Source organism: Chlorocebus sabaeus, chromosome 9 (genome assembly GCF_047675955.1).
Source record: "Chlorocebus sabaeus isolate Y175 chromosome 9, mChlSab1.0.hap1, whole genome shotgun sequence".
NCBI classification, from domain to species: Eukaryota; Metazoa; Chordata; class Mammalia; order Primates; family Cercopithecidae; genus Chlorocebus; species Chlorocebus sabaeus.
In genome coordinates, this window is record NC_132912.1 from 127,278,674 (window position 1) to 127,291,834 (window position 13,161).

The following is a 13,161-nucleotide window of genomic DNA, read 5'->3' on the forward strand; positions in this document are numbered from 1 at the left end:
ATACATACGTGAGAGCATGTGCATTTGTGTGTAGCGCAAACACACATGCGCCTTTGCCTGCAGATGGGAGGGCGAGCCACACAAGCATCCTCGGGCCCAGCTCTCTCACAGTCTTGGACAGACTAGGCTCTTCCAAAGCTGAGGCTTGATGACTGAGCTTGCAGTTTCTGACTTTTGACTATGCCACAAAGAACAGGAGAATGAGATGCCTACATATGCAGAGACAAGGACCCAAATCCCCAAATTTGCACTCACAAGGCTCTGGTCCTGTCACTGTTTGACTAAGAAGGGCAGAAGACTGCTGTGTGCACAGATCCTAGAGCTCGAATCAAGAAAAACACTCAGAGGAACACGAATGGTATTTGACCTCAAATGTTCTTATTTCCATTTCTACCCTTAAATTTGAAGGAAAATTCCCAGGGCCCCAGATTGTTGGGGGACTATAAGCCTTCATATATTCAAAAGATAGAGGAGCTTTATAGCCCTGGAGAGCTTGTACTATATTTTCGATGGTGCCTTATGGTCACATAAGTACAGCAGAATGTGGTTTCCAGAAAAGGTTACGCACCTCAAGTACAGACCAAGATACAAAATGCCCCAATTAGCAAGCCTGCTGTCAGATCAGGACCAGCTGACTCATTCTTACATTTCACACCTATCTACTTGTGCTGACAGTGAGTATCTCTCCCCTGCCCTGTGGGTTGGGTTGTGTGAACTTGGCCTCAGGGCCACAAAGATTCTATGCTTGGTTTGGGGAGAAGCTCACCAAATCACCAATGGGAAAATCAAGAGAGCCGAGTGTCTTTCTGAAGGTGGTTTTGCTAAACTGATCTTACGAAAAGAACGTGAGGGTGCGGGGGACACAAGCAGGGCAATGACATGAGCTCCCCCATGATTGTTGCATCTGTTTTTAAATGGACTTGAGAGCCTCTGGCTCCCTGGAGGGTCTCTTTGCTCATATGACCAGAAGGAGACTCAATTCAGAGCAGTGTCAGGAACGAAAGGTCCTCGGGCTTTGCCTGCCAGGCCTTAGCTTCAGGTCCTGCCCACGCACCTGAGATGGACTGTAAAATGGCAGCTGTGTCTTGGGTTGGGGGACAGCAACACAGGACACCAAGTTCCTCACACAAGGCACAAGGAATTCGGACGGCTAGAGACAGCGCTCCATCAGGACCCACATCCAAGGAAGAAGGCAGGCAGGTCTGCAGGGCTCTGGGAGGTGACAGAGGCTACTAAGGACAAAGTTCGGGGTTCAGAGCCATTACCAGGGCCCTGCTCTTACCAGCAGAGTTGTGGTGGCCCATGGCAGCTGCCGCTGCTTCTGGGAAGTCTTTGCTCTTACAAAAAGATGCCCAGTGGGATCCTCAAGGTTAAAAACCATACCAGATGGGGCACTGGGAACAGGGGCCTCAATCTCACGATCTGCACAAGGTGGAGTAGACTAGGGTCTCATGACAGCCCTTTTGGTTCTGACCAGGACTTCCTATTCCACCCCCCAGGCATTCATAAATGTAAGGGAACAGCTAGTATTTGCAATGGCAACAAGAATTCTGAAGGGACAACAAGGTCAGTTTGGTCCATCTCCTCTGGATTTCCATCCTGATTGTGGGTGTGCACAGAGCATGGGAAACGGGCAGCTGCTGGTGATGCATCTCTCAACTGATGTGCACAACAAAGCTGGGTGCCATTAAACAGATGAGGGAACTGGCGACAGGCAGAGCTTTTCACGAAACTGTCAACAAATGCATATTTATTGTTCATCAGCTAACACTCTAATAGGGTCCTTGCTGAAGCTGAGGAAGAGCATGAATGTGCATCCCAAGCATGTGATTCATCTCATGGGCTGTCACAGCAGTCCCCATCTGACTGATGGGGAGACTGGGCTTCAGAACGATGTCACATCTCCCCCATGGACATACGTCCAGCAAATGACAGAGCCCGGATGTCAAAATAGTCTGCAGTCCCAAGGTTATGCTCTTGCAGTTGGGCCAGGCTGCCTAACTTGACCATCTCTTCATGTGGAAGGCATGGCACCCAGATAGGCTGGCAGTGGCCATTTCCTGTCTTCTGGCACTATTGCGGTCCCCTCCCCATCAAGTCAGCCCAACCTGGGTAAGAAGGAGCCCCGGGAAGCTCTGTTTTCACTTGTCACTGGCAACACTTGTCATGTGCCAACCACATTTTACATCTACTTCCATTCTGTGCTTTATTATTCCTGAAACACTGCCTGAAACCAATGAATGGTACAAGGAAGAATTTAAATGCCCTACATGGACAAACTATTTTAGAGATTTTTAAAAATCATGCATATGACCATAATAAAAATAAAAATAAAGCAAACCTTAAAAAATCCTATATACATATACATATATACACACACACACACACTTATATATGGATATAATTTTTTTTCAATGAAAACAAATCTCATTCTAGCCTATACTGGTTAACACGCAGTCTCTTATTGCAGGACCTGGCCCAACGACCACATTCAAAATGGCTGTCCCTGCAAAACAGAAAAAGTGGCAGAGACCAAAAATTGGGCCTGAGAAGCTCTGATTTTGTTATTGCTGTCATTCATTTTGATTCATTCATTTGTTTATTTGTTCTAAGAATCAAAAACACTCAAGCTCTGACGGCCACCCTTTTCCTACAACGCACAATCACTTTCCACTTTCCATGACAAACAGTGGCTGAGTTTAAAGACCAAAGCTACCAAATCTCAAAGCAAAATCTTTTAGTCCTCCCCAGCTCAACACAGCCAACTGGTTTACCCTGTAGAAATTAATACAGAGAGTGCCCCAGGGAACAACCCTTTTATGTACAGAGTAGACTTTAACAGCCAAGTAATTAAACCCTGAAAGTAAGAGCTTATAATTAAAATGCGGACAAACCTGAACTGGGGCGGCACAAGGAGGGCTGCTATAATATTTTTACAATTCCTTTTTATACATAATGTATGATCCTTCTGCTCAAGTTTCCTCTATGTTCTTTGCCTGTGAAATAATTTACATTAATAAATAATTTATTACCATAACTCCTAAAGTAATTATGGGTTTCCATCCAATTTTTTTTAGCACATGAATTGTTTTGTTCTCTGTCCACTGACTTGTATTTACAAGACTTTTCCTAGTAGCCTTTTTAAAATAATTGGTATTGCCTTCGCTTTCTTACATATGAGTGATTTCCAGGTCTCCTCCTCGCCTGAGTGCTGAGGAAAATGGAATGTGTGGTGCCCATTGTCCCTACAATACAAATGCACTGAATGGCTGCAATTAGCCAAGGGTGGTGAATGGAGACTGCGCTCACTCCACTTGCCTGTTTCACCAAAAAAGATTAAACTAGTACACGTGTGACCCTGGGTCCCCCACTGCAAATGGCAGAAGATGTGGAGGGAGCCTGGACTGAGAGTCCACATGTGGCCCTGCTTTTCCCCACACAGGATGACTCTCAGCCACAGCCTGGGCCCCTCTTTGTACCCACTAGAAATCAGAGTCAGGAGCAAGGGCTGGCTCCCTCGCCCAGTCGGCTGACCAGTGGGTGGGCCGCACCACGGAGCTGCCACCTGACCTATGTTTCCTGTGTCGAGGGCACAAGAACCAGTCATATAAATGGCTCTTTCCCAGAGCAGCTTTGTAGAGGAAATTCCATTTCAGCAAAGGTGAGCTGGGGATGCTCTGGGAGATGAGAAAGGAAGCCAAGAGTCAAAACAGCCTCTGCTGGCAGGAGCCCTGTGCTGGGGACTGAGCTGGCACCCTAATAAGGGGCACTCAATCCTGGTGCAGGGCTGGCTGGGCAGTGCTCAGCTCTACCCTCTCTGCTTCTCCCATCCACACTCCATGCTGGCTTTGTTCTCTCTTCCACACTGAGAAGCACAAAACCACTTCTCTGTATCAAGTTCCTAAACTGGGGTAGGGGATAAGAGTGGGGAGGGGCCTGGTATCCAGCTTGCAATCACAGGGCGTGAAGTGCTTTTAATTAAAAAAATAAATAAAAAGCATAGGCCAGGCGCGGTGGCTCACACCTGTAATCCCAGTACTTTGGGAGGCTGAGGCGGGTGGATCACCTGAGGTCAAGAGTTCAAGACCACCCTGACCAATATGGTGAAACCCCATCTCTACTAGAAACACAAAAATTAGCCAGGCATGGTGGCAGATGCCTGTAATTCCAGCCACTCGGGAGGCTGAGGCAGAAGAATTGCTTGAACCTAGGAGGTGGAGGTTGCCCTGAGCCAAGACTACACCATTGCACTCCAGCCTAGGAGAAAGAGCAAGACTCCATCTCAAAAAAAACAAACAAAAAACAAAAATAAAATTAGGCCGGGCGCGGTGGCTCAAGCCTGTAATCCCAGCACTTTGGGAGGCCGAGACGGGCGGATCACGAGGTCAGGAGATCGAGACCATCCTGGCTAACACGGTGAAACCCCGTCTCTACTAAAAATACAAAAAACTAGCCGGGCGAGGTGGCGGGCGCCTGTAGTCCCAGCTACTCGGGAGGCTGAGGCAGGAGAATGGCGTAAACCCGGGAGGCGGAGCTTGCAGTGAGCGGAGATCCGGCCACTGCAGTCCAGCCCGGGATACAGAGCAAGACTCCGTCTCAAAAATAAAATAAAATAAAATAAAATAAAATAAAATAAAATTAAATTAAATTAAAAAGGCATTGTTGTGAGTATTCGATTTATATTAGTTACGTGTTTTATCTAAGTGGGTGCAGAGGAGGCTGAGCTACTTGAAACGGTGGCATTTTAAGAAGTGACCAGGGTGCTGTGCTCCTTGCTCTACTGCACTTGCCCAGATTTTCTGCAGAACATTCGGGAAACTTGAACTCATACTGGCTTCCAGCGAGGACCCTGGCATGGGGGCTCAGGAGGAAAAAATCCTGAGTCACAGGACTAACTGTCCCCAGCTCTCATGGGAGAATTCCACTGATCAGCACCAGAACATGAATCCTTTATCTTCAGGAGACAGGCTGGGGGTTGGTGATTATGATAATTTGGTGTTTTATCTTTGCACAGCATTGTCAAGAGCTAGAAGGGCCCAAAACCCTCTTGAAAAGTCCAGCTGGCCCCTCAGAGTATTCTCTTCCCCACTGTTGAAAAGCTGGCATGCCGGGCGCGGTGGCTCACGCCTGTAATCCTAGCACTTTGTGAGGCTGAGGCAGGCAGATCACGAGGTCGGGAGATCAAGACCATCCTGGCCAACATGATAAAACCCCGTCTCTATTAAAAATACAAAAATAAGCTGGGCGTGGTGGCACACGTTTGTAATCCCAGCTACTTAGGAGGCTGAAGCAGGAGAACAGCTTAAACCCAGGAGGTAGAGGTTGCAGTGGGTCAAGATCATGCCACTGTACTCCAGCCTGACGACAGTGAGACTGTCTCAAAAAAAAAAAAAAAAAAAGAAAAAAGAAAGAAAAGCAAAGCAAAGCAGGTACACCTCTGATGAAATCTTGCTGCCTGGAGTGCACTCCCAGTTCACGGAGCACCAGAAGGGCTGGAGAGGTAACCTGAGCTTCCACTAGAGAGTGTGCAGGGTAAGGCTCCTGACTGCTGACCCCTCTCTCCCAGCAAGTGCAGGAAAGGGACAGAGGCGGGAGGGAGGATGTGCGCTAGTGTGTGGCCGTCACCTTAAATCCCCACAATTTGCAAGGTGAGGAAACCTAGCCAGGAAGACGGGGTGGTATCCCCATAGTTCAAGGGCCTCCACATCTCATGGAAGTTGCCCTAAGCAGCGCGGAATTCACTGTTCATTGATCTTTCTCCTCCACCAGACAGAAAACTCCCTGAGGGAAGGGGCAGGGTCTGACCCACTCTATCCCTCACCAGGTGCCTGACACACAGCAGGTGCTCAAGTCGTATCTATGACAGCACGTCACTGTAAATGAAACAAAACGCAGTCAGTGAAACACCTCAGTGACGCACAGCCATGCAGGTCAGGGTTTTCCTGAATCAGGGAGGGGCTGAGCAACAGAAAGATGAGGCCCATAGACAGAGAGCAGCAGAGGAGAACGAGGGGACTCCAAAGACCTCCCACCAGTACAACGGCTCCCAGCTTCTCCCTCTGCTGCCTCGTAGTGCCCTGGCACTGTCCCACAGAGCAGAAGGAAGACAGGACCATGCTGAAGAGGAGAAGAGCCTGGGACAGAGGCACTGGGACCCCGCCAGCACTTCCTAAAGAGTCACTCTGTAAACAGGAGTCTGGAGACACAGCGTAGTCCCTCCTGGAAACCACGGCCTCCCCGGTAAAAAGCAGGTTGCTGGGCTCCGCAGCCTCCGATAGACACTCCTGGGCCATCTGGGCTTTTCCCCACAGACCTCCTCTCCCCGGGGCCTCTGCCTTGGTCCCTGGGCCTCAAGACCTGCCCCTACAAGGGTGAGTCTCTCTGCCATCACAAACCCACCACACATTCACCTTATTGTAACTTACCAAGTGCAAAGACTACAATCCTTGAAATAAAGACCAACATCTCCACAACCCAGTTGACTGGTCTGGCCCGGTTTACAGCTAAAGTTTAGGCAGGGTTGAGGGTTTGGGCATGCCAGGGCCTCTCTCTCTTTCCCAGCATGACACAGGAAGGAAGCTCAAAGGTGAGGCTGTCCCAGGAAGCAGGCAATGAGGCAGGCTTCTGAGCTATGTGTCTGGGGCGCTGAGGGTTTGCTGAAAGCCGTAAACCATGAGGGAGGTATTCAATCCTGTGGGGACAGGCCTCCGAAGTATGTCATATGGAAAACCAGGGCCAGGTGATCTCCCTGTCTCCATCTTCTTCAGCGGCAGCATCAAGAGCACCGCCACATGTCCCAGAGCCATGGCATATGGTTGAGAAGAAAACAATCTCCCTTCATCGCCCACCTGAGTCCAACTCTGCCTACTGAGGGAGCTTGCAGAGGGCCATCTCACTAGACCTCAGTTCTCCCGTATGTGCATGAAGCCGCTGGCAGAGCCAGCGGGGCCCGGCATGTACGAAGCCTGGCACAGGGCTCAATCTAACATATCGCCTCAGATACAGTTGGAAAAACAAAACACCTCACGTGCAGGAAGGACCGAGAAGGAAAGGCAAGGGAAACTCTGAGGTCTGACCAAAGTAACCTTCCAATCTGAAAGCCCACAGTCATCATCCATCATCCAAGAGTGGTTTCTGAGTCCACACAGACGTTACAGAAACTCATCCGGCAAGACGTCCCCAAAGGTGGGCAAGGAGAGCCACAGACGGACACTGAGAGGTCAAAAATGCCCAATCACCTGAGGCATCAAGAAATCAACATAATCAATGGTCATCTTTTTTGCCCCCTATAAAAAACAGTAATTCACACTTGCACAGAAACAGATCAAGGCAATCTTCTCTGGAAGGCATGTCAGCAAAATGAATCAAGAGCCTTAAAAATGTCCCTGCCCTCCAGCCTGTCTATTCCACTCCTGTAAACTATCCTAGCAAATCACCTCAAAGGCAGACAAGCAGTTAGACACTTACACAGTCACTGTTCATCACAACAGCAAATAAAACAGCCCCTTGACCCACCAGCCTAGATGTAGTTACATCACTAAAGACATCCTGACATGCTTACCACACAATGCGGCACTGTAAACCATTAACATGCATGGAGTGAACAATTGTAATGCTGTGGGAAGATGATGGTAACTACTCCAAGTGAAAAAAGCAAACGAATATAGTTTTACATAATTATATGTTCATCGTGCAGTGGGCTATATAAAAAACGCTAAGAATATAAACATACACAAAAACATCAACAGTAACTCTCCCTGGGCATTGGGGCTATGAGAGATTTTTACTGCATACTTTACACTATTGTGCATTTTCTGAATGAAAAAAATCAACATGAATTACTTTAATCATCAGACAGAAATTCTCAGTGTTGGAGTTGTAAACCACACATTAGTGCCCGTCCCTTCACTCAGGCACCATAGGGGACCAAAATAGTTAAAACACACAGAAGAGTCCCGGGGCTGCTCTTTTTGAACTTGTGTCCAGAAAGTGCTTTGAGCGTCTCACCTGGAGGACTCAGACCCTGGCTGGAAGGACTAGGAGGACAGCTTCCAGGACGGCCTTGAGTACTTACCCATAATTCCACAAGAGAAAAGTGTAGGTCCTTGACTCATCTTCTTTGGCGTGTGCTGAAAACAACCAGAAAAGCTATTCACTCTTCAAATCATAGGAAGCATGTTTTGCACTGACTCTCTACTGATCCCTTCTAAAGTCACAATAAAAGGGTGACTGTCCTTTGCCAATGTCAGATCAGGGAAAGGAGGAAAAGGTATTCAAAGAGAAAACATCTGCACAGAATTAGGCCCAGACTTTTTGTCCCAAGTCTCTAGTGAGTTATAGAGTCCATTGAGTTAATGGGCTTTGAAAACACACAGAAAGCCCCATCACTTCTGACATGAGGGGATTTTTCCACATAAGAGATGTAGAGGCGGCCCAGGGGCAGGATGGATGGTAAACAGTGGAACAAGCTTCCTTGAGCTGGGCTGAGAAGAGACCAAAAGAGGAGGGGACCTCCCTGGGGACACGAAGAACTGCAAGTAGGGAGCAGAGGGCCCCAGGTCCAACTCCGAGACCCCTCCCTTCCAGATCCAGGGGGAACAGCTCTCCTGCTCTGGTGAGAAGCATGGGGAGAGCTCAGAAGGGCTGGCCTCTGCTCTGCAGACGGTTTTGTGGCTACACTGAGGCCCGCTGAGGCATTTTCTCTGAACTGAAACAGAAACTCAAGGGTTATACTTGGTCTCAACATAACAGCGATGGCTTTTGAACTCCTTGGCACTGTATTTCCACAATAGTTTCCTTTCCACTGTAAACATTCTACATCTTTCCTGATGCCCCCCGCCTACCCTCAACTGAACGCTATGGCCACTGGGCAGAAAATAGGCCAACGAGGCCTAGAAGAACCCCAAATCCAGGGCACTTGCTCCACGCCTACACAGTAAGCTGGGTGTAGAATATTCTGGGGGTTCCTCATGCTAGGTGATACCCAGGTCAAGAGGCTTGCCTGGTCCTCTCATGAGCAGAGACTACCCAGCCAGAGCCCCAGGAAGCAGCTCTGCCTCAAGTGCTCCGAGGCTCCCTCACTCACTCGCCCACTCGCTCAGTGGGCACGGGGTGGTGATTCTTTTTGGGCGGGCTGTGCTGGGGGTTGATCATGCAATGGTGAAAGGAGCTCTCAGGCCCAGAGAAATGAGCTTGTCAAAGAAGGCTCTAACTTCTGAAAGGAACCCCCAACACTCCCCATCAAAATGACACAAACAGACAAGGCTTCCAGGCTGGTAAGTGGACGAGGGCCCAGGTTCTGGCTCTTTAAGGCCTGGCAGGACAGTGGGGCTGACTGGGAACACCTGGCCCATCCAGGTAAGAGGGTGGCAAGCACCTGGCACCAGCTCCCTCACCTCATCCCCATCTACCCAATCCAGGGACCTCTGCACGAGGTCAACACTGTGTTCATCCCACAGGGTTACTAAGGGTCCATCCTGACCAGCCTGGGGACACAGAGGTGAAGGAGGGCTCACACTTCATGGAAGACAGTCACAGACAAACCACGGGGAGATCAGGGCTGGAGGGGATGTCCAGGGCAAGTGTGCTGGGATGGGGGTGGACACCGGGGCGGCCTCCTGGGAGGGATGCCTAGACTGGTACTGAGGACCACAGGAGCTTCTAGGGCTGAAGGGGAACAGGGTAGTCCTCCTACAGGTCGCCCTCCTCAGTTTAAAATGATCCTAACAGTATCATCACACTCGGTCACCCTCCTGGATTCCACAGTGATGTAACCATCCCCTCTACCACCATCTGTGGAAATATCTGGGAAGAATTCAAAACGGCTGCACCTGCTTCCTCCCATCCCCCGCCACACAATCCCAGCTGAGAGGTGCAGCTGAGACCACACCAAAGTCATGCATTGGAAAGTGGATGACAAGCGCATGAGAGCCCTGCTGCTGGGGCTGCACTGCCTGCACAGCCGAGAGCTCAGCCTGTGGATGCCAGGCAGGCCCCCAGTTCCCAGGTTCAGAGAGGGAAGTCGGGCCAGGGTCTGGCTTGCCAAGGGAGGTGGCTCCCAGCACTAAGGGAACACCTGGGCATAAGGAAAACACCCCCTGGGGAACCCCGGCCCCCAGTCCATGCCTGCCCGGTGGGAGAAGGCAACCCAGGCTGGGAGGCCACAGAGGCCACACCAGGATGGGGGCTGGGGAGAGCAGAGAGAGCAGGAACACTGGAGCACCCTGTGTGCTTCACTGGCACGCATGCAGGAGGGGCTGGGGCTTTCCACACCGAAGCAGGAAGCCACATAGCGAGCCGCCCCCTGCCTGGCCAGCAGAACAGTGCTTGCTGGCCGCCTCTCACCAAGCCGGCATGTTCTAGACCAAGGGGGACCTCAGGGCCCTTCTGACCCAGGAACACTGCCAGAGATGCCGGGGTCTGTCTGCCCACAGAAACAGCACTGGGCCAGCACACACGCACCCCAGGCACTCGTTCATACATTCACTCGACTTGCTCATTCATTCATTCAGTGAGGACTTATCAGCATCTGCAGCAGGTCCCCAGAGTGGCCTGCCATTTCCAACCTGGAAAACAGACTCCTCGCCACCCCACCATTGGCCCTGATCCCAGCCACTGCCAGCCCCAGTGAACGCCCCTCCTAACCGCTCTTACAGCCTGTACCCTGGGCCCCCATTTTCCCACCCTCCACCCAGAACCCAGAGCCATCTTCTTAAAGCAGAGATCGGACCACGTCATCCTGTTCCAACAACTTCCCACCACAACCAGAATCAAATCCCGGCCACTACCTCTCCTCCACAGTGCACAGTGCTCCACATGAGCCAACCTGAGTACCCCCAATCTTGCTCTGGTCCTCCCCTCCTCACTCACACCACCCAGTGGCGCCAGGCCAGTCACTACCATCTCAGGGGCTTTGTGCCAGGATCTTCACGCAGCACGCTCTGCGCTGTTCCTGCCCCGTGGCCTCCTCAGCGGCCTTGCTGGACCATCCTGGCTAAAGCGGTGCCTCCCACCCACTTTTCTCTCTCCCATCGCCTCATTTAATGAACACAGCAGGTATTGGAACATCTGTTCCTGTACTGACTCTCTGCTCCATGGGAACGGAAGCTTCTTGAGAAAGGAGGGCTGTCTTGGTTTCAACTTCACAGCCGACAGCAGGCACCACGGCTACAGGCACCTGTCAGCGCCAGCCTGTCCCACTCCTGAGGCGACACACTCAATGGATGTCAGGCAACAGACATGGATTTTCACTGGGCAGAAGTTACTGTCTCCCAAAATCGCTGGCCTCACGCAAAGTCAAACCTCAGTGGGGACGGGCTGAGAGGCCAGCCTGAGAGTCAGAGCCAGCTCGCAGGCTGGCCTGGCCTCCTCATGCCGGTCTCCAGCCCTCTACCTAAGGGTTCCCACGAACCAGCAATGGTGCACACTATGATTTTCCAACTCGAAGGAATGACTTCTCCATTTCCCCATCCCAGGCAAGACACTGCTTGCTCCTCACTGAAGAGATGAAACTGCGCAGCCCAGTGGTGCGGCCCCCTTCTTCTGTCAGCAGCACCCCAAATTTTGAATTGGGATACCTTCACCCTCACTGGATCATGTCTTAGTGAGACTGTCAACCAAGGTGCCTCCACCTCCCCTGGCCCCGGGCTAGGCCCAGATCTCAGGCCTAGACACTGGTTCCATGGCTGACTCCTGAACCACAGAGCTGGGCCTGATCCACCCAGCAGGGAGGCCCTCAGTCTGCCCATGGGCACCTGCTTCTGAAGTCCTCCCAGCTGCTCCAGTCATGCCCTTTCTGGGGCCCGACCAGCCCCCTCCTCTCCAGCCCTGAGAGCTCTCCCTGTGCTCCAGGGAGTTCTCTCTTGGGGTGAGTTAGCTGGGGACGGCCTCTGGCGCTGACAAAGGAGGAATCCTGACTAATTTCGTGCTTTACCTTGAGACCAGATCAGGGCCCATCTTGCTTTCTGAGCCCCATCTGTGAAGCTAAGCCAGTGGCGGCCAGGCCAGAACGTCATGTACTGACAGCTTTCCAGGGTGCCAGGCCCCAGTACACCCTGACCGCTGGCAGGTTTCCCTGGTCCAACTCCACATGGGCAAACCAGCAGAGTTCCTGTTTGGCTCTAGGTTGGCCAGCGCCTTTTATTCCCCAGGCTACCCGGTATATGCTAACATTCCCACTGGTATGTACCATTCCTACACACACAGCCTTTCCAACACTTTGAACCTCCTGCACCCACAGTGGGAAGAATGAGCCAATCATGGTGTGGAGGCCCCACCAGGCCCTGAGGGAACCCCTCGGCCCTCTGAGGTTTCACAAGACACTCAGTGTCTGCACTCAGCGAGCATCCGAGCCCTGCAGTGCTGAGTGAGGTCTGCAGTGAAATAAGACCAGAGCACATTTCCCCTTTGTGTTTCTCCCACTGTGAAGCCTCTGTTCCCGAGCCCACCCTGGGGCAGGGCCTCATCTCTGTGAGACTCCTCAGATCACGAGAAAAGGTTTTTGGAATTAGATCCTCGTAGGAAAGGCAAAAGCTGGAAATCAAATGGAGGCTTCAGGGCCATCTGTCTGACTAAAGAAAGCAGCCCTGGCTTAAATAAAGACACAATTAAGGCTCCAAATGAGGAACTGGCCCTGCAGAAAATGCCAGGCCACAACCACGGTTCTTCGTAACTTTCCTCTGCACATTATCAACTAAAGCAACCAAATCACATCTTCCATCGCCTGACACGGTGTTACAGGGAGCCACAGAGCACCTGGGGGAGGCTCACACTCATGCCCTACGGGGGAACAAGCGGAACACCCACACTCCCAAAATGCAACCCCGCGAGACTGTGGCAAAAAGGAGATCCAGGCCTGAGACAAGAAAGAGAAGATGAGGAGGGAACAATGCCTTTGGATGAAGATTCTCAAAGATGCTGATAGAGACACGGTGGCCCTGACTCCTGAGGCTCCGGGGTTAGCCAAAGCATAGGCGGGCCCCTTGGTATCTCTGCCTGCCCAGGGTGAAAGGCATCACACTGCCCTGGACCCTACGCACTCCTGCGTTCTAACTTCAGGCCAGCCTGGGGCCTGCCAGAGATCCTGGCTGGGGCTATTGAGCTCAAAGTGCCAACTTAGCATGGCCCAAAGTATGAAGAACCCCAGTGCCCAGGCAACTGTGT

The 13,161-nt window shown here is 51.3% G+C and overlaps 1 protein-coding gene across 1 annotated transcript in view; it reads right to left on the bottom strand.

The window, feature by feature from the left end:
- Nucleotides 1-13,161, bottom strand: part of FAM53B (family with sequence similarity 53 member B) — an 87,875-nt gene that overhangs the window by 69,230 nt on the left and 5,484 nt on the right. Inside the window, exon 2 of the mRNA XM_007964346.3 lies at nucleotides 8,075-8,129. Within this exon, the coding sequence (XP_007962537.2) occupies nucleotides 8,075-8,129 (55 nt within the window). The remainder of the gene's footprint in view (nucleotides 1-8,074; nucleotides 8,130-13,161) is intronic.